The following is a 27500-nucleotide window of genomic DNA, read 5'->3' as shown; positions in this document are numbered from 1 at the left end:
CATCACACTAAGAATGAGAGAGAGAGAGAGAGAGAGAGAGAGAGAGAGAGAAGAGAGAGAGAGAGAGAGAGAGTGAAGGAGAGGGAGAGGAGAGAGAGAGAGAGAGAGAGAGAGAGAGAGAGAGAGATTATTTGAGACACATGTATGATTCGAATTTACATCAAATACTTACAAATTTAAATCAGGAAAAGTTCCGTCCTAATGATTAAGCCTAACGCTCACTCATTGCAAGTACCCCCCAAAAAAAGAGAAACACATGCACGAGTTTCTGATGTGATAACATATCAAGAGGAAGATAAGATATGTCAGGTTATCTATGAAATATATTAAAGTATGAAAGATATAAAAAGCAAAAGAAAAAACGAATTTTCACCTGAAGATAAGAGATTCCTTTTTCATCGTTACATCCTCACGCCAAATAGCATTTTCGAGAGTGAAGATTTGTTTCTTATACTTCCTACTGAAAGAGTTATGTGGTTGGATTGAGTACGAAAGGTCTCAAGGTTGCATTTCTCCCAGCAAACAAGTGATTAATTAATATTACTGAATAAATAAATAAATGACAACACACCTGTTGTTGCGGCCAGAGACAGGTAAATGTTGAAAGTGTGAGATTTAAAAAAAAACGGAGACTTTTAAATAGCAACAAAAATAGCAAATGTATCTGCTCAATCAATTCAACTTCCACTGTACTGCACTTGAATTTCTCTTTTTCATTCACACATTCTTCGATCCTGTCTCTACCCTGTCCCATCCCAGAGCCTCTTAAGATGCCGTATTCCAAGCATAGGTGAAAGAAGGGTATCCAGGGGTAGGCTTCAAACCTCAGCCTTTGCGTTTATGCGAAAAAGTCACTAAATATTCCAGCAAACCTCAGAGGGTTGCGACAAGCACCTTTCTCCGATACCCTCTCAGTATAAGTACGTAAGTGAAATAAGAGTCAAGAATAAAGGGTACCAGTCTAGTACGTATTCTTTCCTCATTGAAAAGATGGAAGTCAGTTCTGAAAATCGCTTTGCAAGAAGAAGAAGAAACTACTCACCAAACAGAAACGGAATCACTGGAATGAGGAACAAGATAAGCGGGCGCATTTCTTGCGAGCAACTGACGGGAATCTCTTCCGCTCTGGCTTGCTGGAAGATTGCTCAGGACAACATCAGGGTCATTCGACACGGTAATGCTGTCCTCCACTTCCCTCGGTGATATACCCAAGATCTGGTGAGGGACACCTTCCTCTGCAAAGCTGGAAGATGTGTTTGTGGGGTTTCTCTGAGAAACGGAAGAAGCATTACTCTCTCCGCGTCTTGCGGGAGCGAAGTGCAATGGAGGGACTCGGAAAGATCTGGTAATGTTTCTCTCAGTGTCTGAAGAGACGCTTCCCGGGCCGAGCTGCTCTTCCAGGCTCCTCAGTATGTTGTTGTATCCCTTTCTTTTGAAGATTTCGATCAGCCCTCTTCTAGGAGGCTGCGCAAGTTTCGACGGAGGTTTTCTTAGGAACTGTTCGGGCCTCCTGGGCACAGGCTTGATGATGCGGGGAACTGCGGGGCAGCTTTGCACTTGAGGTGCGCCCGCAGGTGTTGGTGGGGCAGGAGGCTCGTCGATGCGAGCCTGTTCCTGAATGTCGCACATGATGTCGTAGAGACATAGCGTAGGGGGTTCCGTCCCGTGTCCAATGTCATCAGTCAGTGTGGAACTCTGCAGGGAGTCGCACTCGGATGGAAAACTGGCTACCGAGGAGCAGAAGTCTATCAGCCTCCTCTGGGCTAGACTGTCCAGCTCCTCGTAAAACACACCTCGGTCGGGTAGGTTGAAAGGCAACGTATGTGTCGCTTCATCAGAAGAAACTTGGTGTATAAAATGTTCATTTTCCCCAAATGTTGAGGGTAAATCGACACATGGGTCTACGTCAAAGTGAATGTCCTCATTCAGTCCACCTGCTGTTCCGGCATCTCCAGGCGTCAAAGGTGATTGCTCTGAGCTTTGGTCACAGCAGCTGTCACCCGTTTTCTCCAAATTCTGCTCGGTCTGAGAGGCGTCGGAGTCACTCTTAGTGCTACAGGACACAAAGGAATCGTCCCTGGAGGACGCTGTCTCACACCCATTATATCCTTCGGTTTCCTTGGCGGCGATGTAAACTTCCTCGGCGTTGTCTGCTTTGTTCTCTTGGTTTCCGTCGCTTCCTGGGGAGGTGTCACAATGAACAGCCTCCAAGGTGACGCTTGAGGGACTTTCTTTAGGTCCTTCAGCCATCTTTACGACCATATGAATTTTCAAAATTGTTTCACATATTAAGGTAAAGTTCACTTTTCATGTAACAAAACAAAAATGAGATCGTCCTGCATAGTGACCCACGTTGCTGGTGTCATTGAGATAAAATTGTTACACTTCATTATAAAAAGCAAAAACAAATGAATGAGACATTTTTTCTATAAAAGCATTTTTCACTCGTTCTACGTGTACGAACTCTGAAAATGGAAAAGGAATATCGCCTATGGATACAGCATTACTTTAAGTTTATCTTTTCTGTTCACGCGAATAAAAGCATAAACTTACAAAGCCGCAGATCAGTGTAAACAAGGGCTATATAATTCACGTTATAATTTTCATTTATTCTCAACAGAGTTTTCTAAAACTGATTGTACCTGCTAATTTCTTATTCTCTTATTCTGCGCTTAATGGCGTCAATTTTAGTGACTATAACCTAAGGGCTTTTAAATTTCTGAATCAGTCGATTTCAAATCGATTAGCTATTTAAAACAGCTCGATATCGAAATACCAACCACGGTACAAGTTTATGTTTGTTCCCCTGTTTGAACTAAATATATAAATATATAATATCTATATATTATATTATCATATATATATATAGAGTATATAATTATAACAATTTATATCAATATAGATAGTATAATATAGATAGTATTATATAAACAATTTATATAAATATTATAATATTATATATATGGATCTATACATATATATATATATATATATATATATATATATATATATATATATATATAAAATACAATACACACAACACACATATATATATATATATATATATATATATATATATATATAATATATATATATATATATATATATATAACAATTTATAATACAATACACACACACTATACACGTATATATATATAATATATATATATATATATATATATATATATATATATATATAATATGAACCAGTCATGAAAACAAAAATCCAAAAACTTCATTGAAAAGCAATGCCCCGAATATATCCACAAGATGCTCGGCATACGTTACTTAAATCGGTATTTAATGAACTGTAATAGATAGAATGATAGAAACATACACAGATAAAGAGTTAGATAGATAGATAAAGATAGGTTAAAAATTATGGACATTACTGACTTCTATTTAACATCATTAATTTATTGTTTGTCTAGGCATTTTCATCGTATATGTCAGTATATTTTGATATTGCTTCGATGATTTTCAGTGAGTTAGCCATCCATTTATTCGTACATTGAATCGCTGATTCTCTCATTCACGAATTAGTAAAAGTAATTAGTAACTAATAAAAGTAATTACTTTGAGAAATAGATTTCAATTAAATTCTGTTCTCTTATATCATTAATTTTCCACCAACTTATTTCGCTCACAATTTCAGTTTTATCACAAGCACTCTTTTAATCTCTACTACAAAGACTCCAGGAGATAGTCTCTTCAGAGTTTAACCGCAGTGGCGTGAGTGAGCTACTTGGGGCTTTAATAACATGATGAATTCGAAGAATATCTCTACGAGGCAATAAAAGAGCGTCAGCTGACAAAGAGGTAGCCAGAGAGAGAGAGAGAGAGAGAGAGAGAGAGAGAGAGAGAGAACGCACGCAATTGTCTACTAAGCTGTAGATGTTTGTTATCAAATGCTTAGCTTTAGTTATCAGACCATAAAGAATGATGCTAGAAATGGTTAGGAAAAAGCAGCGAGGCCTATCACAGACACTTCTTTGAGCCTCGGATACTCAATTCGTTCTTTAGTTCATGGCATTGCTCGTGCGTACAGCTTTTTGCTCGATAGTATCTCGCTCTTGAAGACCTCCCTCAATGCTGGTTTCGTTCACCGTTCACAGATTTCTCTGCTAATCTCAGTTTTTTTTCTATTTCTCTCTCGTTTCTCATTCTTTTTTCTAAATCCTCTGCTATTTCCTATCTCCTTTCCTCATTGCATTCCTTATCTTCATTTCCTTTTTCTTTCCTCTACTTCTCCGCAATGTATTTAACCTATATTTCCCCTCTCCTTTCATGTCTTCTTACATTCACTCTCCCCTTCACTCCCTCCTCCTTCTCTAATACGTGACCTCGAAACGGCAGTTCAAGGTCATCCTTTTTCGGCCCCTCCGGTGACCTCGTTCCCTCACGCAAGGAAGTCGACGTATAATCACAGGGAAATAGGAGGGAGGGAGGGAGAGAGGCGGTGGAGAGGTTGGGAGGGGGTTAGATGTCAGGCTATAGTCTTCATCTCGCCTTCGAAATGATAAAAATGAGTACGACAGAGGATGTGTTTATATCCACACGCGCGCGCACACACACACACACACACACACACACACACACATATATAGTATATATATATTTTATATATATATATAGATATATATAATATATAATAGGTATATATTAACTATATTATTAAGATTACACGGTTATTGTGTCCATAACCACTAATATACAGAAACCAATCCAAACTAAACCCCAGACTATCGAGCATTACCCATGATTCGTAGGTAAACGAACTATTCTCACAAAAAAAAAAAAAAAAAAAAAAAAATCTGAACATGCTTATTAAGCAGAAACGTCAGCTTCCACCGCACTCTCTCGTGTGAGTCATTTTCAATACTGTAAACATTCATTTTCGTTCTTCGTTGCGCAGCTACAGTCTCCCTTTTACCTTTTTCTTCTTCTTCTTCCTCTTCTTCCCTTGATCAACGTTGAGACACGATCAACAAACACGCGAATCTGATCGGAGCAATAGTATGTTTGATGCATGCGAGTCAGCAATGAAAATGACAGACCCTTGATTTGCAGAATGTGTTGGCATACGTATTCTCTCTCTCTCTCTCTCTCTCTCTCTCTCTCTCTCTCTCTCTCTCTCTCTCTCTCTCTCAGTAGGCGCGTGAGAGCATATGCGCTGGTACCACTCATGCAAACACGTACCTTCACAGATGAATGAGTGTTTATACATGCCTATCGTGTCTTACGTTAGGGTAGGAACGTATGACATGTTTCCTTTCCCTCAATTATTCATAATAGAGGATACTTTTACAGATGGTGCATGAATGTAGTATTAAGATTAAAAATGAAAAATGAAAATTAGTTTGATAAATCTTACAAGTTTGAGAAATGCAAAACGAAATTGGCAAAATAACACGTTACTTTCAAACAGACTGATCACTGCACTTGTGAGTTTGGCCGCACATGCGTGCTTGCGAGCGCTCTTGTGCGCATGTGCGTGCTGAAAAGGAGTAAAATAAATGTTGCTATTTACGAATCGTGTCTCTTTTTCGACAGAATCTTACGTAATACGTTCTATTCTTTCTTAGTATGTCCTAGAAGACGGTTCATTGGTCACTGGCCACCAAAACCTTTCGCTCTTACAACAACTAACTAAAACATAACAAAGTCACGAGTGTGAGGATATCGTTATAACTGACGAACCTTTCGAGACTGATAAACGAGAGATTGTGAGTAATGGTTCTCAAACTCGTTGTTTTATTATAACTGGCCCAAGAAATTTTACTTCAAATTCCTTAACTTTTTTGTAGGTCCAAAGACCAAGAAGTCGGGTAACCCAATACCCTTTTCTAGCCCAGACCCGAAAAAAAAGAGACAAAAGACGCTGAAGGTAAAGAAATGTAGATAGACATTCAGCCTCTTGGAAGAAGGAAGGTTTCAAGAGCCCAGAGATACGGAAGTTAAGTAGAGAGTTCCAAAGCTTGCCTGTAGAGGGAGAGAATAAGTCACGGAAACATGTGCTCCAATTAAAATTCCAGATCTCCAGAGTGAATGTGAGATTTGGTGGCTCGATGGTGTTACAGACGATATGGTCCTAAATAAGAGCAGACGGTTTTGCCCTTTTTTCTATTTATAAAGTATTCAAATCATTTCTTTTCCTATCTTGGTTATCGATAGTTCTAATATTCTCACTTGTGTGGCTGTCGAGTCACGCTAACATCTATGATGAACTCTACGGGCATCCCACGCCACATTTAAGTTACGAGATCTTCACCAACTGTATTCTGCTTAAAAGTTAAGTATATCTTAGTTTTACCAGACCACTGAGCTGATGAACAGCTCTCCTAGGGCTGGCCGGAAGAATTAGATATTTTTACGTAACTAGGAGCCAATTGGATACCTAGCAACGGGACCTACAGCTTACTGTGGGATCCGAGCCACATTATATCGAGAAATAAATTTCTATCGCCAGAAATAAATTCCTCTGGTTCCGCGTTGGCCAAGCCGAGAATCGAACTCCGGACCACCAGATTGGTAGCCGAGCGCGAAATCGACTCTGCCAACGTGTAACTGCTTAAAGTGAATGGTTTTTTTATATATATAAATTGAAAGTAAAAAAAAACTAACAGTTACAATTTTTAACAAAATACTAACTTGTATAAGAATGCCATGCAAAACTGGATCTGGTTAGAAATGTAGAGTTATTATTATTATTATTATTATTATTATTATTATTATTATTATTATTATTATTATTATTATTATTATTATTATTATGTTGCATAAAATGGCAGAACTTCAGTGAATTAATCTTATATATTACGTATATAGAAAAGATAATATATAAGATTAATTCGCTGAATTCTGCCATTTTATTCGACAGAATTTGTCTAAAAGAGGGTCTTCTTCAAAATATTATTATTATTATTATTATTATTATTATTATTATTATTCAAAAGATAAACCCTATTCATATGGAAAAAGCTCACAAGGGCCACTGATTCGAAATTCAAGGTTCCAACAAATATGATGTTTATTAACAGGAAAAATCTATTCATCTTAAACTTACAACAGTTTCTTGCTATGAGGATTTAAAAAGAGCTCACAATTATTATTACTATTAAAAAAAGATGAACCCTATTCATACGAAACAAGCCCACAAGGGCCACTGACTTGAAATTCGAGGTCCCAAAGAGTTTGGCGTTCATTAGAAAGAAGTAATTCAAAGGACATCGTTGTCTTAGCTTTAGACGTCTGCATTGCTGTCTGTTGCTTAATCATCCTTAATACGTTTGCGATTCACTTTGTTCTGTCTTTCATCTTTTCTCATACCGAGTTTATCCCAAGAGCATTAGTCTAAATATCAGTCTATTTTTGTTGTTGCTGACGTACGCAAGCTTATGTCGGGAACGACACAGAGAATTATAAATAGCTCTAAAGGTTGAGGTAAAGAAATAGAAAAGAAAGGTCTTTTAATTATAAAAAGACTCGGTAACTACAAATAGCTCTGAACGTCGATTTAGAGAACATCGAGTACTTTAAACAGACTCGTGAAATGATAAACAGCTCTTAGAGAAAAATAGATAAAAGTGAAAATAAAAATACGTTTGTTATAAAAGTATCTGAAAATTATAGATAACCTACAATGATGAGAAAATGTTGGACTTTGAATTACTTCAAATATAGCTCATCGTTTTCTGGGTAAAAGAGCAATCATTGTTGATTCTACTTTCTCTTGTTTTTTTCTCTTTCTTTTTGTTTCTTTTTCTTCTCGAGGAGTTTAGTTCATATTTTTTTCCCAAGCAGAAATGAAGAGATTATGACTCAATGCTATACGAGTGAGAATGCAGTATTATCGTACCCTGGCAACCTACCGTTAAGAAATCGGACGCTATGTTATGCAATAAGTTGCCTGTGAGGGAGACAGGACCACTGGCTTCCTGAATTAAGCTCGGTCACTGCTGAAAAGTCGTGTTTAAGGGACTTTTTAAGTGAATGCAAATAAAAGTTCTCTTATAAAGTGAAGGGGTAATATTAGGACGATATGAAATTCTAAAGGAATTGTTGAAATTGAAATTTCCATTATAATTTTGGTTTGCATACTTTTTTTTATCAGTTTTGTTTATATTCGTTTTCATCCTTTGGTTTTCTCGCACACACACACACACACACACACACACACACACACACACACACACCACACACACACATATATATATATAATATATATATATATATATAATATATATATATATATATATATATACATATATATATGGCTGCCAGAAATCGAGTGCTAAAAATAAGACGAAATTGTGAGTTACAGTTCAGTGATTTTTGAGATATTAACAAAATAAAATACTGTTCCAAGATACAAACTACACAATCAGCCTCTTCTCTATTTTCATCTGAAAAACCTTGTTATATCCCCTTCGGTTTAAAAGAGATCATTACTTACTACAGCAATTGATTTGGAAGGTCGTGTTCCCAGTGAAATTGAGGGTTTAATACCCAGGAAGCACTTCACTCTAAAAGAAACAGCAAAAAAATCTAAGTTAGAATAAAATAACTTAAAAAAAAAACTCAGTATCTCTGTCTACCATGTACTCCTTTATCCGTTTGTTCGCCTTCAGTTTTACGTATTTTAACTTGAATTGTAATTTATATGTTTGATTTACTTTTTTTAAAAATTAGTCGTTTCATTTTGTTGTAAGGTAATGCTGTACAAGCAAGAGCCCGTGCTGGCATCTGACCAGCTTAAAATTTACGAAAATTGCTCCGTGAAATTTCGCTTCTTAAGGTCATTTCCTGTTGGCCTTTCCCTTACGAAAGTGTGAATCAATAAAATAATAACAATAACAATTATGACATACATGAATAATAATGTCTCTTTATACGTGGTTTCATAAATAATATTCGAAATATTTTAATTCCTTTTTTTATCAGTAACTTCTTTTTCTCATACTATTAGAGATGATTTACATTTTCTAAATTCATTTATACACGAAAAGCTAAAAAAGAAAGTATAAACAATCCAGTTAAATTGGATTTTCATAAGTTAATAGGATTCGTTTTATTGCTCATTTTCCTTATTCAAAGTCAATAAGGAAACTATTTCTAACTTTTATTCTACTTCAGAAAACTTGTCGAACTGTAGTTCACAGGAGCCTCTACTTTTAAAAGTTTAAATTTTGAACTACGTCACATCACCACATCCATCTTATATTTCTCGAATCTGAACTGTATCTTTGAACAGTATTTTATTTTGTTAATATCTCAAAAATCCCTCCATATTTCAGTAGTCTAACACTGAACTGTAACTCACAATTTCGTCTTATTTTTAGCACTCGATTTCTGAAATTGTATCTCAGAATTCCTTCCCATTTTTACTTCTCAAACTCTGAACTGTATCTTTTTATCACTTCACTATTTCATTACTTGAACTTAGGACACTATTTCGCTACTCCAATGGATTAGAGTAGACCATTCTGTGTTGTTAATTTGAAAAGCATTTCCCTGCATTTCATAACTTCTTACACCTTTCCGCATTATCAATCTGAGCTGTTTATCGTCACTGCCTCCACATTTCAAGAGCTCGAGCATCGAGCTGTTTTTTCCATCACCACTTCGATAACATGGATCTCGACCAACAGTGGAAAGAAAAATAAAACAGATGTCATAACTTGTGAAGTCACGAACTAGACACACACACACACACTACTGCATAAACACGTTATTTTTTTCCCCCGTCTTCTTCATTCACGTATGACCAAACGCCACACTACCGTTCAAGAGCACGCACAAGAAACGCTTAACAGTTACGCAATGACATTTCCGACGGGGGAAAGAGACGAGAAGACGAAAAGAGCGGAGCGCCAAGGAGCGTATCCCACGGGGGATTAACACAGGTGCGTTGGCAGAGAGAGAGAGAGAGAGAGAGAGAGAGAGAGAGAGAGAGAGAGAGAGAGAGAGAGGTAAACGCCCGGCATAACAAGGGGAACAGATCATGCTACAATCAGTTTCCGTTGCCGCTGACCAGCTGAAGAAACAGGAGAAGAGGGGAATGAGAAGAGAAGAAAAAGAAGAAGAGGGGAAGAAGGACTCCTGCACCACAACACACCACACAACGCCAAACTCGAATCCCGACTGGAGAGCCACGCGTTCGAGTTTTCGCCTAAACAGGATATCAAGGACGTCAGCTCTCGTGCTGTGCCTACGATAAACAAATCAATTTAAATAAATAAATAGATTTGAATAAATAAATAAATAATTTAACAAATAAATAAGTAAATAAATGAATAAGTATACAAGTAAATGAGCATTAAACAAATTGAAAGTTAAACGAGTAATTTACTAACTGATACATCTTGAAGAAAACATTTTGTTATTTCTGAAATTAACAGTGGATAAAAAGTTAATATTCTTCATTGTCTCAGGGACGTGATGTTGAATAGACTAAATAGACGGAGAGAGAGAGAGAGAGAGAGAGAGAGAGAGAGAGAGAGAGAGGAGGGGGGGGGGGTGCGTCAGTGTTTGTCGCGTCTTATCACTATGGTTACCAACCAGCCATCTGGAGATTCTCTCTTCTCTCCTCTCTCTCGTCTCTCTCTCTCTCTCTCTCTCTCGTCCTCCTCTCCTCTCTCTCTCTCATACACTGCATATGGACGAATTTATATTTATACCCAAATATATGAATAGGCTTAAAATAAGATCAAGTATTAAATACACAATATTTCACTATACATATCTTTCTGCATTCGCATTTTTGTACACATTTCTATCTATATCGATCTACCATCTGTCTATAGAGAGATAGATGGATAAAAAGTTATACCGATAGTGTGAATACACAATCAATCAGAAATGAAAGCTGCTCTATATATATGTGTGTGTGTGTGTGTGTGTGTGTGTATATATATGTGTATATATATATATATATATATATATATATATATATATATATATATATTAATAGCAAACGGTAACAAAGTGAAAGGGTAAGGCTTTAAATTGTGGCTATGAATATAATTAACACAAATGAGCTTCATATAAATAACAAAAGGACGAAATTTTGCGTAAAGAGGAAACTGGTAGAAAATATTGTTAGTTCAGAGGAGTCACTGGGTTAACATGGAGTTTTTGCAAGTGTAGGGCAATTACGAAAAATATAATGAAAGCAGTAAATAGAGGGACGATAAATAGGTGGTAAAACGCATTAAAAGTGAGATTTTTTCTTATACTGCAATTGTAAGATAAAAGAGATGGTCGTGTTGAGTAGCTGACACTATGAAAAAAGGGAGGGTTATACTGAAAATTCGAAAGCAGGTGTGAATCAGCGCTTCATAAAAAAGAACTGTATTTCAGAGAAGCCTCTGCAGAGAGAAAAGTCTTGAATTAACGAAGCTTACTTGGAAAAGTTGTCTGAAGAGAACACACCCGGTGTTACCCAAGTAAGTATCTGGATAGCCACTGAATGTGTAAAGATGAAGTAAGCCCGAGATCTTAATAACGCAAGAGAGGACGAGTGGAAGGGACTGGTGTCAATTTGCTAAGAGCGATTACGACTTTACATATAGTCAGTACGAAGCGTGTGTTGGAATATGCAGACGGGAGAGCGGCGAGTTTGTTGTGTCTTAATGGTCGCCTGATATATTCTTGGACTGATGCAAGTCCGAGAGAAGGCTTCATGTTGTAACTCTCAAGGTGTGCGATAAGAGGGAAAAGTGGAAAAGTGAACGTTAGTATGGATGGTGGAAAAGTTAGTGGAAAGTGAACGTTAGGTATGGATTGTGGAAAAGTGAACGTTAGCATTGTGGAAAGTGAACGTTAGCATGGATGGTGGAAGAGTGAACGTTTGAATGGATGGTGGAAGAGTGAACGTTAGTATGGTGGAAAGTGCCCGTTAGCATGGATGGTGGAAGAGAGAACGTTATCATGGATGGTGGAAGAGAGAACGTTAGCATGGATTGTGGAAGAGTGAAAGTTAGTATGGATTGCAGAAGAATGAAAACTGATAAGCCCACAGGTATATGGGAGTAATTAACTGGACAGGTGAATCAAAGAAAGTAGCAGGGTCTACGCAAGAGGTTTGCAAAAGAAGAGGAATATCTATACCGCAAAAGTTTATATATGTGAAGGGGTAGTTGAGACCTATTCCTTCTTTTCATTTGAAGTTTGGATGTTGCATTAAAATAAAAATTAAAAATTGGGCGCTTGGGTATAAATTGAAATGATGAGATGAGCAGAAGAAATGAAATGGTTTGGTCTCGTAGAGCGAGATTGAAGATTGAAGGACCGCTGACCATTGGTAGGAGTTTCATTTGGAATGGCTGTACATATAGATATAATATATATGTATATATACATATATATGTGTGTGTATAGTATATACATGGTATATATGTATATATTATACATATGAATATAGATAGATAGACAGATATATATATTATATATATATTCTTATGTATACATATATACATACATATATATATGTACATTATATAATGTTTATAAATAAGCATACGACTGTAGGTATTCTATGTATATGCATATACGTACCGGTGAATACTTCTAAAAGCAAAACGCACACAAAAAGAACAACCTCTGAATAAGGAAGTTCAAACTGCGACGACCTATTTTTTTTTTTAACAGACAGAAAGACAACCAGGAAGTACCTACGATTAATCTGGGAGCGCGGAAGTGCTATTGAGAGGTGCTCAACCTCACCTTCTTCCCCGTTTTCCTCCGACTGGTAATAACCCCTCCCCCCCTTCGTCGTACTTCGAGGAATATTCAGAACCTTCCTCAACACCCCAATCCCCCCTGGTCCTCCCCCTACAGTACACACAAGATGATAATGATACCTTGTAACTTCTAGATCTTTGAATGGTAGTAAAATCTAACCATAATTACATTACAGCTGCGTATGGATTTCACCTTAATATTTATATCAATTGACCTTCTATATAGATCTTTAATTCATTCCTATATTTAGCCTGTTTTTAAAGATCATCAATGATGTTTTTAGAATTTTCTAGAATCTAGATTCGAATTTTACCTGTATCAAAATTTTGCTTCAATTTGATTTACCTGTATTTAAAAGTACTAATACTTCAAATGTCCCTGTATTTAATGTCTTCCTGTACTTAAAATCTAAAGGCACCTATATCTAATCTAAAATATTCTTCTCTATTACACTATAATAGTAATAGAGTTTTACCTCTGTTTAATTTCTATCTGCATTTAGGTTTGATGTACATTAAAATCCATCTGCATGGAAGCTTTACCAGTCTTTCGACTCTTCAACTTCTAAATTGTCTTCCATGCGTCCTCAAGTCCCCTTCACTCTAATCCCTTTCACCCTTGCACCATTCAACTCTGTCTCTCTGCTATCCTCACCATCCAACCAATCAGCATCAGACAGACAGCATCCCTTTTGCATCGTTTATTCTAAGACCCATTTGCTCAGTAACCGTTATCTCTGCATTTACTTCCTCATACATCTTTTTAATTACAAGATTAAGCTGAATATATAGACGCCTATCACTACTAGCCTGGATTCGAGCCAACGCGCTGATGTTCCTGCGAGAGACCACAATGATGAACCATACCTGCTAAGTCCCCTACATACGCTCCTTTCCAATACCTTTTTCACATATAGCCAGTTTCCTCTCCTCCTCCCTCCATTACTGTCATCCTCTGTTCTTCCCACATGACAGAACTATCTCAAAACACCCTGAACTACCCTATCACCTACACTACCTTTTCACTGTCTAATGTCTTCACATTTCTCATCCTTTCAGTCCTTGTGCCACATATACTATGCACAAAATTTATCACTACAATTTCACCGTTTTTCTCACGTTGATATTCATCATCCACATTTTACTTCCATAAAGGAGAGCTGGCTCAACAATACCTTCATAAATTCAAGTCTTGGATTTCACTGACAATCAACTTTCCTTTCAATGTTTTGCACACATCCTGCTACTTCCCTTGCTTCGCCTGTACTGTGAGGCACGGTTTCTCTTCATCATTCACTATATTTTCTTCTAAATATCTAAACAAATTAGCTGTTTCCTTCTAACATCCAAATTAACATGCTTTCACCCTTGTTCTTGGTTTCTTTTACCCTTACTACCTTAGTTTTGATCACAGTTATTCTCAACAATCTTCTCTTATAACTCTATCATTAGTTCCTGCAGGTTGTCTTCACTGTCCCAATAAGTACCTTATTACCTGCAAACATCATCAACTCAGCATTCCATCAATGGCTCGTTTTCATATCCCCACAATTCTGCCCAACACCTACTGACCTTCCCCTGACTTCTCACTCCACCCATCTTGTCTCAGGCCCACTCTTACACCAGGCTGACCACTCCCCCATATACAAAATCTATCACATTCTTTACGACCCCAGAAAACTTTAAATTGATTTCCTTACGTCTTCAACAGTCGTTCTAACACTAATCCCTTTCACTCTTACACCAGTCAACCCTGCCTCTCCGCTATCCGCCACATTCAACCAATCAGCAAAATACTCTCTCCATCGACCCAGGAATGTAGTCTCTTCAGACAGAATCCTTTTCGCATCTTTTACTCGAAACCATTTTACTCTTTTACACTGAAACTTGTCAACCCTTCTCTCTGCATTTGCTTCCTTGTATAACTTTTTATTACAAGCCTTCTTTTCCTCTTTTATGTTCCTCTACATCCCCTTATCTATTCCCGTTCTTTCCTGATACCGTTCTTTCCTGATATTACATTTCATATAATCTTTCTTTTTTTTTTTCAACCTTCTCACTTCCTCATCTCACAACGCATTGTTCCAACCTTGAAACTACAAACGCGCCTTGCTGATTATATTGTATTTATATATATATATATATATATATATATATATATATTATATATATATATAAATATAGTAGATATTTATATATATATATATATATATATATATATATATATATTAATATATATATATATATAGTATATATACATATATATATCATATATATATATATATATATATATATATATATATAGTATATTATATATATATATATATAGTGCTAGAATTACTAACTATAATGGTACGTCATAGTGATGACGTACCATTATAAAATCAGTTATTTGGTAAATACCATTGTTAGATAAGCTATAATGTGTTGAAGGTGAAATTGTTCTATATTTAACAGTCCCAAGTGGAGCCATTGTCCTAACCAGCAAATGTCCTTGCCAATTATTCTATGGATTTCTAACGGAATAATGGCGATCTGATTATTATGTCACTTGGTGATGCTAAAAATCGATTATATGGAACCTTACTAAATATGGAGTGGTTGCCCACTTGATTAAAATGACAGAGATTAGGTAACGTAGGCGTGTCAAAAAATCTGCTCCCTTATTGGCACACTCGTGAAGAAGCTTAACGCTGATTGGTCGACAACATTGCACAGCTGTTTGCCATTGGCTGGTCCGGTGGGCCGACCTCGCGTGATGTGTTGCAAACCTGATTAGCTCATGATGTAACAAACACACACACGAACGCCTTTTTTTTTTTTTAAGTAAAAACTGGTTTATTACTAATTAACAAAAAACAAAGAAAAAACCTCTCCTAGATTATAGTAGGGACAAATCATAGGAGATATTACGTAAAATGTCATCGCCCTTGTGTTTCCTCGTATGCTGAGAATCGTCTGCAAACGTAGTACACGGTATATCTCTAAAGCATTATTTTTGTTTAATTAAAAGTTTCCTTCTATAAAATGTTTATGCTAAATATCTTCTTTTTTTCTAGTGACTGATAATTTAAATACTTCTAAGTTGCTAAGTTTGATCTGTCAATGAAATTAATCTTATCTCATAACGTTTATCATTCAGTTCTCTTTCCGTAATCATTCTTCTTTGCCCTACTGCAATAGCACTTTTTTTTGTAAAAATAAAAACTAATTCTTTCGAACTGATTATATAATCTTACGGCTTTCAAGAGGCAGTCTCTCAAATATAATATTCTTCCCGTTCTCAATCTTTATCTTATCTTCTAGCTTCGATCAGATACGGGCTGCCTTCTTTTAACCTTCGCACCGGAAGAAAAAAAATGCTGTTCAGATTAGTTTATTCCCAAATTTTTTCCTCTCAACTTCTTTTTGCAGTCATCGGAACTGGACATGGTGAAGTTAACAGGTTTTGCCCTTCGTAGGATCTTTGAGTTTATCAAATTCCACCAGTCTTTGAGTTTTCCCATTCCATCAGTCTTTGAGTTTATCTAATTTTATCGGTGTTTGAGTTTTCCCATTACTTCAGTCTTTGAGTTTATCCAATTCCATCGCTCTTTGAGTTTTCCAACTCCATCAGTCTTTGAGTTTATCCAATTTTTTCGGTGTTTGAGTTTTCCCATTCCTTCAGTCTTTGAGTTTATCCAATTCCATCGCTCTTTGAGTTTTCCCACTCCATCAGTCTTTGAGTTTATCCAATTCTATCAGTCTTTGAGTTTTCCCATTCCGTCAGTCTTTGAGTTTATCCAATTCTATTGGTCTTTGAGTTTTCCCATTCCATCAGTCTTTGAGTTTATACAATTCCATCGGTCTTTGAGTTTTCCCATTCCATCAGTCTTTGAGTTTATCCAATTCTATTGGTCTTTGAGTTTTCCCATTCCATCAGTCTTTGAGTTTGCCAATTCTATCGCTCTTTGAGTTTTCCCATTCCATCAGTCTTGGAGTTTATCAAATTCTATCACTCTTTGAGTTTTCCCGTTCCATCAGTCTTTGAGTTTATCCAGTTCTATCAGTCTTTGAGTTTTCCCGTTCCATCAGTCTTTGAGTTTATCCAATTCTATCGGTCTTTGAGTTTTCCCATTCCATCAGTCTTTGAGTTTATCATATTCCATCGGTCTTTGAGTTTTCCCATTCCATCAGTCTTTGAGTTTATCCAATTCTATCAGTCTTTAAGTTTTCCCATTCCATCAGTCTTTGAGTTTATCATATTCCATCGGTCTTTGAGTTTTCCCATTCCGTCAGTCTTTGAGTTTATCAAATTCTGTCTGTCTTTGAGTTTTCCCATTCCATCAGTCTTTGAGTTTATCCAATTCCATTGGTCTTTGAGTTTATCCAATTCTATCAGTCTTTGAGTTTTCCCGTTCCATCAGTCTTTGAGTTTATCCAATTCTATAGGTCTTTGAGTTTTCCCATTCCATCAGTCTTTGAGTTTATCATATTCCATCGGTCTTTGAGTTTTCCTATTCCATCAGTCTTTGAGTTTTCCTATTCCATCAGTCTTTGAGTTTATCCAATTCTATCGGTCTTTGAGTTTTCCCATTCCATCAGTCTTTGAGTTTATCATATTCCATCGGTCTTTGAGTTTTCCTATTCCATCAGTCTTTGAGTTTTCCTATTCCATCAGTGTTTGAGTTTATCCAATTCTATCGGTCTTTGAGTTTTCCCACTCCATCAGTCTTTGAGTTTTCCTATTCCATCAGTGTTTGAGTTTATCCAATTCTATCGGTCTTTGAGTTTTCCCATTCCATCAGTCTTTGAGTTTATCATATTCCATCGCTCTTTCAGTTTTCCTATTCCATCAGCCTTTGAGTTTATCCAATTCTATCAGTCTTTGAGTTTTCCCATTCCATCAGCCTTTGAGTTTATCCAATGCCATCAGTCTTTCAGTTTTCCCATTCCATCAGTCTTTAAATTTATCCAATTCTATCAGTCTTTGAGTTTTCCCATTTCATCAGTCTTTGAGTTTTCCTATTCCATCAGTCTTTGAGTTTATCCAATTCTATCGGTCTTTGAGTTTTCCCATTCCATCAGTCTTTGAGTTTATCATATTCCATCGGTCTTTCAGTTTTCCCGTTCCATCAGCCTTTGAGTTTATCCAATTGTATCAGTCTTTGAGTTTTCCCATTCCATCAGCCTTTGAGTTCATCCAATGCCATCAGTCTTTCAGTTTTCCCATTCCATCAGTCTTTGAGTTTATCCCATTCTATTGGTCTTTGAGTTTCCCATTCCATCAGTCTTTGAGTTTATCCCATTCTATTGGTCTTTGAGTTTTCCCATTCCATCAGTCTTTGAGTTTGTCCAATTCTATCAGTCTTTGAGTTTTCCCATTCCATCAGTCTTTGAGTTTATCCAATTCTATCGATCTTTGAGTTTTCCCATTCCATCAGTCTTTGAGTTTATCAAATTCTATAGGTCTTTGAGTTGTTTCCCATTTCCCAATCAGTCTGTTTGAGCCCTTATCCCAATACCAATCGGTGGCTTTGAGTTTTTCCCATTTCCATAGTCTTAGAGGTTTATCCATTTATACCATCGGTCTTTGAGTTTTCTCATCATCATCTTTGATTTTTCCCAATTCCATCAGCTTTAGTTTATATTCCAATCAGTCTTGAGTTTATCCAATTCCATCAGTCTTTGAGTTTATCCAATTCAATCGGTCTTTGAGTTTTCCCATTCCATCAGTCTTTGAGTTTATCAAATTCTATTAGTCTTTGAGTTTTCCCATTCCATCAGTCTTGGAGTTTATCCAATTCCACCGGTCTTTGAGTTTTCCAACTCAATCAGCCTTTGAGTTTGTCCAATTCTATCGGTCTTTGAGTTTCCCATTCCATCAGTCTTTGAGTTTATCCAATTCTATCGGTCTCTGAGTTTTCCCGTTCCATCAGTCTTTGAGTTTGTCCAATTCTATCGGTCTCTGAGTTTTCCCATTCAATCAGTCTTTGAGTTTATCCAATTCTATCGGTCTTTGAGTTTTCCCATTCCATCAATCTTTGAGTTTATGCAATTCTATCCGTCTTTGAGTTTTCCCATTTCATCAGTCTTTGAGTTTATCCAATTCTATTGGTCTTTGAGTTTCCCATTCCATCAGTCTTTGAGTTTATCCAATTCATCGGTCTTTGAGATTTCCCATTCCATCAATCTTTGAGTTTATGCAATTCTATCGGTCTTTGAGTTTTCCCATTTCATCAGTCTTTGAGTTTATCCAATTCTATCGGTCTTTGAGTTTTCCCATTCCATCAGTCTTTGAGTTTATCCCATTCTATCGGTCTTTGAGTTTCCCATTCCATCAGTCTTTGAGTTTATCCAATCCATCGGTCTTTGAGATTTCCAGTTCCATCAATCTTTGAGTTTATGCAAATTTCTATCGTCTTGAGTTTTTCCCATTTTCCATCAGTCTTTGAGTTTATCAAATTATAATCAGTCTTTTGAGTTTTTCCCATTTCCATCATCTTTTTTAAGTTAAAAATTCTATCAGTCTTTGAGTTTTTCCCAATTCATTTCATCTTAGAGTTTATCCAATTCTATCGGTCTTTGAGTTTCACATTCTATCAGTCTTTGAGTTTATCCATCTATCGGTCTTTGAGTTTTCCCACTCCATCAGTCTTTGAGTTTATCAAATTCCATCGGTCTTGAGTTTTCCCATTCACCAGTCTTTGAGTATCCAATTTTTTCTATCGATCTTTGAGTTTTCCTATTCCATCAGTCTTTGAGTTTATCCAATTCTATCTCTGAGTTTTTCCATTCCATCAGTCTTTGAGTTTATCAAATTCTATCAGTCTTTGAGTTTTCCCATTCCATCAGTCTTTGAGTTTATCCAATTCTATCGTTCTTTGAGTTTTTTCAATGTTCCACAGTGTTGAGTTTATCCAATCCATCGGTCTTTGAGTTTCCCCATTTCATCTTTGAGTTTATCCAATTTCTATCCATCTTTGAGTTTTTCCCATTTCCATCAGTCTTTTGAGTTTAATCCAAATTCTTTATTTCCCTCTGAGTTTTTCCATTCATCTTTGAGTTTTTTCCCCATTCCTTCAGAATTTGAGTTTGCCAATTTAATCAAAGGTCTTTGAGTTTTCCCATTCCTTCAGAATTTTGAGGTTTTTATTCCAATTCCATCCAGTCTTTGAGTTTTTCCCATTCCTTATCGTCTTTGAGTTTTCCAATTCTTAAGTGTTTGAGTATCCATTCCTACCATCGGTCTTGAGTTTCCCATTCCATCAGTTTTGAGTTTATCCAATCTATCCATCTTTGAGTGTTCCCATTCCATCAGTCTTAGAGTTTATCCAATTCTATCGGTCTTTGAGTTTCACATTCTATCATCTGTGAGTTTATCCAAATTCCCCCTATCGTTTCTTTGGTTTTTCCCCTCCATCAGTCTTTGAGTTTATCCAATTCCATCGGTCTTTGAGTTTTCCCATTCCACCAGTCTTTGAGTATATCCAATTCTATCGATCTTTGAGTTTTCCTATTCCATCAGTCTTTGAGTTTATCCAATTCTATCTCTGAGTTTTTTTCCCAGCCATCAGTCTTTAGTTTATCAAATTCTATCAGTCTTTTGAGTTTTCCCATTCCAGCATCTTTGAGTTTATCCAATTCTATCGTTCTTTGAGTTTTTCCATTCCTTCAGTGTTGAGTTTATCCAATTCCATCGGTCTTTGAGTTTTCCCATTTCATCAGTGTTTGAGTTTATCCAATTCTATCCATCTTTGAGTTTTCCCATTCCATCAGTCTTTGAGTTTATCCAATTCCATCAGTCTTTGAGTTTTCCCATTCCTTCAGAATTTGAGTTTATCCAATTCTATCGGTCTTTGAGTTTTCCCATTCCTTCAGAATTTGAGTTTATCCAATTCCATCAGTCTTTGAGTTTTCCCATTCCTTCAGAATTTGAGTTTATCCAATTCTATCGGTCTTTGAGTTTTCCCATTCCATCAGTCTTTGAGTTCATCCAATTCTATAAGTGTTTGAGTTTTCCCATTCCTTCAGTCTTCAAGTTTATAAAATTTTATCGGTCTTTGAGTTTTCCCATTCCATCAGTCTTTGAGTTTATCCTAGTCTATCTGTCTTTGAGTTTTCCCATTCCATCAGTCTTTGAATTTATCCAATTCCATCGTTCTTTGAGTTTTCCCATTCCATCAGTCTTTGAGTTTATCTAATTCTATCGGTCTTTGAGTTTTCCCATTCCATCAGTCTTTGAGTTTTCCCATTCCATCAGTCTTTGAGTTTATCAGATTCTATCAGTCTTTGAGTTTTCCCATTCCATCAGTCTTTGAGTTTATCCAATTCCAGCGGTCTTTGAGTTTTCCCATTCCATCAGTCTTTGAGTTTATCCCATTCTATCAGTGTTTGAGTTTTCCCATTCCATCAGTCTTTGAGTTTATCCAATTATATCGGTCTTTGAGCTTTCCCATTCCACCAGTCTTTGAGTTTATCCAATTCTATCGGTGTTTGAGTTTTCCCATTCCTTCAGTCTTTGAGTTTATCCAATTCCTACTGGACTTTGAGTTTTCCCATTCCATCAGTCTTTGAGTTTATCCAATTTTATCAGTCTTTGAGTTTTCCCCATTCCATCAGTCTGAGTTTATCCATACTATCGGCCTTTGAGTTATTCCATTCGATCAGTCCCTTTTGAGGCTTTCCCAATTCCACCATTCTTTGGATTTTCCAATTCTATCCGGTGTTTGAGTTTTCCCATTCCTTTCAGTGCTTTAGTTTTATCCAATTCTATCGTCTTTGAAGTTTTCCCCATTCCATCGTCTTGAGGTTTATCCAATTTATCAGTCTTTGAGTTTTCCCATTCCATCAGTCTGAGTTTATCCCATACTATCGGCCTTTGAGTTTATTCCATTCTATCAGTCTTTGAGTTTTCCCATTCCATCAGTCTTTGAGTTTATCCAATTCTATCGGTCTTTGAGTTTTCCCATTACTTCAGTCTTTGAGTTTATCCAATTCTATCGGTCTTTGAGTTTATCCCATTCTATCGGACTTTGAGTTTCCCCATTCCATCAGTCTTTGAGTTTATCCAATTCTATCGGTCTTTGAGTTTTCCCATTACTTCAGTCTTTGAGTTTATTCAATTCCATCGGTCTTTGAGTTTTCCCACTCCATCAGTCTTTGAGTTTATCCCATTCTGTTGGTCTTTGAGTTTTCCTATTCCATCAGCCTTTGAGTTTATCCAATTCTATCGGTCTTTGAACTTTCCCATTCCATCAGTCTTTGAGTTTATCCCATTCTATCGGTCTTTGAGTTTTCCCATTCCATTAGTATTTGAGTTTATCCAATTCTATCGGTCTTTTAGTTTTCCCATTCCATCAGTCTTTGAGTTTATCCCATACTATCGGTCTTTGAGTTTATCCCATTGTATCAGTCTTTGAGTTTTCCCATTCCATCAGTCTTTGAGTTTTTCCCATTCTATTGGTCTTTGAGTTTTCCCATTCCATCATTCTTTGAGTTTATCCCATTCTATTGGTCTTTGAGTTTTCCCATTCCATCAGTCTTTGAGTTTATCAAATTCCATCGGTCTTTGAGTTTTCCCATTCCATCAGTCTTTGAGTTTATCCAATTCCATCGATCTTTGAACTTTCCCATTCCATAAATCTTTGAGTTTATCCTATTCTATCGGTCTTTGAGTTTTCCCATTCCTTTAGTATTTGAGTTTATCCAATTCTCTCAGTGTTTGAGTTTTCATATTTCATCAGTCTATGAGTTTATCCAATTCTATTGGAGTTTGAGTTTTCCCATTCCATCAGTCCTTGAGTTTATTCCATTCTATCGGTCTTTGAGGTTTCCCATTCCATCAGTCTTTGAGTTTATCACATTCTATCAGTCTTTGAGTTTTCCCATTATATCAGTCTTTGAGTTTAACCACTTCTACCGGTCTTTGAGTTTTCCCATTCCTTCAGTCTTTGAGTTTATCCCATTCTATTGGTCTTTGAGTTTTCCCATTCCATCAGTCTTTGAGTTTATCCCATTCTATCGGTCTTTGAGTTTTCCCATTCCATCAGTCTTTGAGTTTATCAAATTCTATAGGTCTTTGAGTTTTCCCATTCCATCAGTCTTTGAGTTTATCCCATTGTATCAGTGTTTGAGTTTTCCCATTCCTTCAGTCTTTGAGTTTATTCTACTGGTCTTTGAGTTTTCCTATTCCATTAGTCTTTGAGTTTATCCTATTCTATTGGTCTTTGAGTTTTCCCATTCCATCAGTCTTTGAGTTTATCCCATTCTATCGATCTTTGAATTTTCCCATTCCATCAGTCTTTGAGTTTATCCCATTATATCGGTTTTTGAGTTTTCCCATTCCATCAGTCTTTGAGTTTATCCCATTCTATCAGTCTTTGAGTTTTCCCATTCAATCAGTCTTTGAGTTTATCAAATTCTATCGGTCTTAGAGTTTTCCCATTCCATCAGTCTTTGAGTTTATCCCATTCTATCAGTGTTTGAGTTTTCCCATTCCTTCAGTCTTTGAGTTTATCCAATTCCATCGGTCTTTGGGTTTTCCTATTCCATCAGTCTTTGAGTTTATCCAATTCTATCAGTGTTTGAGTTTTCCCATTCCATCAGTCTTTGAGTTTATCCAATTCCATCAGTCTTTGAGTTTTCCCATTCCATTAGTCTTTGAGTTTATCCAATTCCATCGGTATTTGAGTTTTCCCATTCCATCAGTCTTTGAGCTAACCAATTCCATCAGTCTCTGAGTTTTCCCATTCCATCAGTCTTTGAGTTTATCCAATTTCATCAGTCTTTGAGTTTTCCCATTCCATCATCCTTTGAGTTTATCCAATTCCATCGGTCTTTGAACTTTCCTATTCCATCAGTCTTTGAGTTTATCCTATTCTATCGGTCTTTGAGTTTTCCCATTCCTTTAGTATTTGAGTTTATCCAATTCTATCAGTGTTTGAGTTTTTCATATTTCATCAGTCTATGAGTTTATCCAATTCTATTGGAGTTTGAGTTTTCCCATTCCATCAGTCCTTGAGTTTATTCCATTCTATCGGTCTTTGAGTTTATCTAATTCTATCAGTCTTTGAGTTTTCTCATTCCATCAGTCTTTGAGTTTATCCAATTCTATCAGTGTTTGAGTTTTCCCATTCCATCAGTCTTTGAGTTTATCCAATTCTATCAGTCTTTGAATTTTCCCATTCCATCAGTCTTTGAGTTTATCCACTTCCATCGGTCTTTGAGTTTTCCCATTCCATCAGTCTTTGAGTTTATCCAATTATATCAGTCTTTGAATTTTCCCATTCCATCAGTCTTTGAGTTTATCCCATTCTATCAGTGTTTGAGTTTTCCCATTCCTTCAGTCTTTGAGTTTATCCAATTCCATCGGTCTTTGGGTTTTCCCATTCCATCAGTCTTTGAGTTTATCCAATTCTATCAGTGTTTGAGTTTTCCCATTCCATCAGTCTTTGAGTTTATCCAATTCTATCAGTCTTTGAATTTTCCCATTCCATCAGTCTTTGAGTTTATCCAATTCCATCAGTCTATGAGTTTTCCCATTCCATCAGTCTTTGAGTTTACCAATTCCATCGGTCTTTGAGTTTTCCCATTCCATCAGTCTTTGAGTTTATCCAATTCCATCGGTCTTTGAGTTTTCACATTCCATCAGTCTTTGAGTCTATCCCATTCTATCGGTCTTTGAGTTTTCCCATTCCATCAGTCTTTGAGTTTATCCCATTCTATTGGTCTTTGAGTTTTCCCATTCCATCAGTCTTTGAGTTTATCAAATTCGATCGGTCTTTGAGTTTATCCCATTCTATCGGTGTTTGAGTTTTCCCATTCCATCAGTCTTTGAGTTTATCCACTTCTACCAGTCTTTGAGTTTATCCCTTCTATCAATCTTTGAGTGTCCATCCCATTCAGGTCTTTTGCAGTCTGATGGTCATTCATTCAGTCTTTGAGTATCCCAAGTTCTATCGTCTGAGTTTTCTTTATATTCCCACACGACCATACTTTGAGTTTTCCCATTCCATCAGTCTCTGAGTTTATCATATTCTATCGGTCTTTGAGTTTTCCTATTCCAACAGTCTTTGAGTTTATCCTATTCTATCGGTGTTTGAGTTTTCCCATTCCATCAGTCTTTGAGTTTATCAAATTCTATCGGTCTTTGAGTTTTCCCATTCCATCAGTCTTTAAGTTTATCCCATTCTATTGGTCTTTGAGTTTTCCCATTCCATCAGTCTTTGAGTTTATCATATTCTATCAGTCTTTGAGTTTTCCTATTCCATCAGTCTTTTAGTTTATCCCATTCTATCGGTCTTTGAGTTTTCCCATTCCATCAGTCTTTGAGTTTATCCCATTCTATCGGTCTTTGAGTTTTCCCATTCCATCAGTCTTTGAGTTTATCCCATTCTATCGGTCTTTGAGTTTTCCTATTCCATTAGTCTTTGAGTTTATCCTATTCTATTGGTCTTTGAGTTTTCCCATTCCTTCAGTCTTTGAGTTTATCCTTTTCTATCGGTCTTTGAGTTTTCCCATTCCATCAGTCTTTGAGTTTAGCCCATTCTATCGGTGTTTGAGTTTTCCCATTCCATCAGTCTTTGAGTTTATCAAATTCTATCGGTCTATGAGTTATCCCATTCCATCAGTCTTTGAGTTTATCCAATTCTATCGGTCTTTGAGTTTTTCCCATTCTATCGGTCTTTGAGTTTATCCCATTCTATCGGTGTTTGAGTTTTCCCATTCCATCAGTCTTTGAGTTTATCCTATTCTATTGGTCTTTGAGTTTTCACATTCCATCAGTCTTAGAGTTTATCCACTTCTACCGGTCTTTGAGTGTTTCCCACTCCATCAGTCTTTGAGTTTATCCAATCCAATTCAATCAGTCTTTGAGTTTTTCCCACTCCATCAGTCTTTGAGTTTATCCAATTTCATCAGTCTTTGAGTTTTCCCATTACATCAGTCTTTGAGTTTATCCAATTCAATCAGTCTTTGAGTTTTCCCATTCCATCTCTGTCTTTGAGTTTTCCCATTCCATCAGTCTACGAGTTTTTCCCATTCCATCAACCTTCGAGTTTATCCACTTCTATCGGTCTTTGAGTTTTTCCATTACATCAGTCTTTGAGTTTATCCAATTCTATTGCTCTTTGAGTTTTCCCGTTCCATCTGTCTTTGTGTTTATCCAATTCAATCAGTCTATGAGTTTTTCCCATTCCATTAATCTTCGAGTTTATCCACTTCTATCGGTCTTTGAATTTTTTCCATTACATCAGTCTTTGAGTTTATCCAATTCTAACGGTCAATTAATTTTTTACATTACATCAGTCTTTGAGTTTATCCAATTCCTTCGGTCTTTGAGTTTTCCCAATTTTAAGTAATCTCCCTGTTTATGGCTGTACGTTCACTGCTTGCTTCCATGAGGTTATTTTATTTCCAGTCAAAATGGGCAGATGCACTAGGTATTCCTCTGGCCCCCTACCCCTGACATCCCGGATTCCGAGTATAATGCCATCAGAACACTGATTTCCAGCTAAAATGGCCAGAAGGGTATTGAATTCCACTCAAATAGCCATTATAGAGTTGGGTTTCTAGTCAAGGTGGCCCTTATAGAATTGGGTTTAGTCAAGATGGCCATTATAGAATTGGGTTTCTAGTCAAGAAGGCCATTATAGAATTGGGTGTCTAGTCAAGCTGGGCATTATAGAATTGTGTTGCAAGTCAAAGTGGTCATTACAGCATTGGGTTCCAGTAAAAATGGCCAATATAGAATTGGGTCACAAGTCAAACTGGCCTTTACAGCATTGGGTTCCATTCAAAATGACCATTATGGAAGTGGGTCACAAGTTAAATTAGCCATTACAGCATTGGCATCCAGAAAAAAATGAACATTATAGAATTGAGGCGTAAGTCAAATTGACCATTACACCATTCGGCCCCAGTTAAAATGGCTTTTATAGAATTGGGATGCAAGTCAAACTGCCCATTACAGCACTGGGCTCCAGTCGAATTGGCCATTGCAGAATAGGGTTGCCATTCAAACTGGCCATTACAACATTGGGTTTCAGTCAAAATGGCCATTATGGACTTGGGCTGCAGGTCAAAATGTCCATTAAAGCATGGGGTTCCAGTCAAAATGGCCATTACAGAATTGGGCTACCAGTCAAATTGCCCATTACAGCATTGAGCTCCACTCAAACTGGCCCTTGTAGAATTTGGTCACGAGTCAAACTGGCCACTACAGTATTGGGTTCAAGTCAAAATGGCCATCACTGAATTGGGCCAACAGTTAACCTGGCCATTACAGCATTGGATTCCAGTCAAAATGGCCACTATAGAATTTGGTCACGAGTCAAACTGGCTATCACAGCATTGGTTTCAATTCAAAATGACCAATATAGAATTGGGTCTGGAGTCAAATTGCCCATTACAGCATTGGGCTCCGGTCAAAATGGCCATTCTAAAATTGGGGCGCAAGTCAAAATGCCCATTATAGCATTGGGCCAAAAGTTCAACTGGCCGTTACAACACTGGATTCCAGTCAAAATGACCAATATAGAATCTAGTCACAAGTCAAACTGGCCATTACACCATTGTATTCCAGTCAAAATGGCCATTATAGACTTTAGTCATGAGTCAAACTGGCCATAACAGCATTGGATTCCAGTCAAAATGGCCAGTATAGAATTGGGTCACAAGTCAAACTAGCAATTACAGCATTGGGTTCCAGCCAAAATGGCCATGAGAACATTCGATTTCTAGTGACACAGGGACACTGGGTTTCTTGGGAATCATTGG

At 36.8% G+C, this 27500-nt stretch overlaps 1 protein-coding gene across 3 annotated transcripts in view; it reads right to left on the bottom strand.

Moving 5' to 3' along the window:
* LOC135204093 (synaptic vesicle glycoprotein 2B-like) overlaps window positions 1-27500 on the bottom strand; it is an 82055-nt gene that overhangs the window by 24251 nt on the left and 30304 nt on the right. Inside the window, exon 1 of one of the 3 annotated variants that reach the window (XM_064234092.1) lies at window positions 1043-2566. The exons of the other annotated variants lie outside the window; for them this stretch is intronic. Coding sequence (XP_064090162.1) covers window positions 1043-2262 — 1220 coding nt within the window. The 5' untranslated portion in view covers window positions 2263-2566. Of the gene's footprint in view, window positions 1-1042; window positions 2567-27500 lie in introns of those variants that run through there. 3 annotated transcript variants of the gene reach the window in all.

This window comes from Macrobrachium nipponense, chromosome 44 (genome assembly GCF_015104395.2).
Source record: "Macrobrachium nipponense isolate FS-2020 chromosome 44, ASM1510439v2, whole genome shotgun sequence".
Classification (NCBI taxonomy): Eukaryota; Metazoa; Arthropoda; class Malacostraca; order Decapoda; family Palaemonidae; genus Macrobrachium; species Macrobrachium nipponense.
This window is presented reverse-complemented; position numbering and strand designations above follow the sequence as displayed.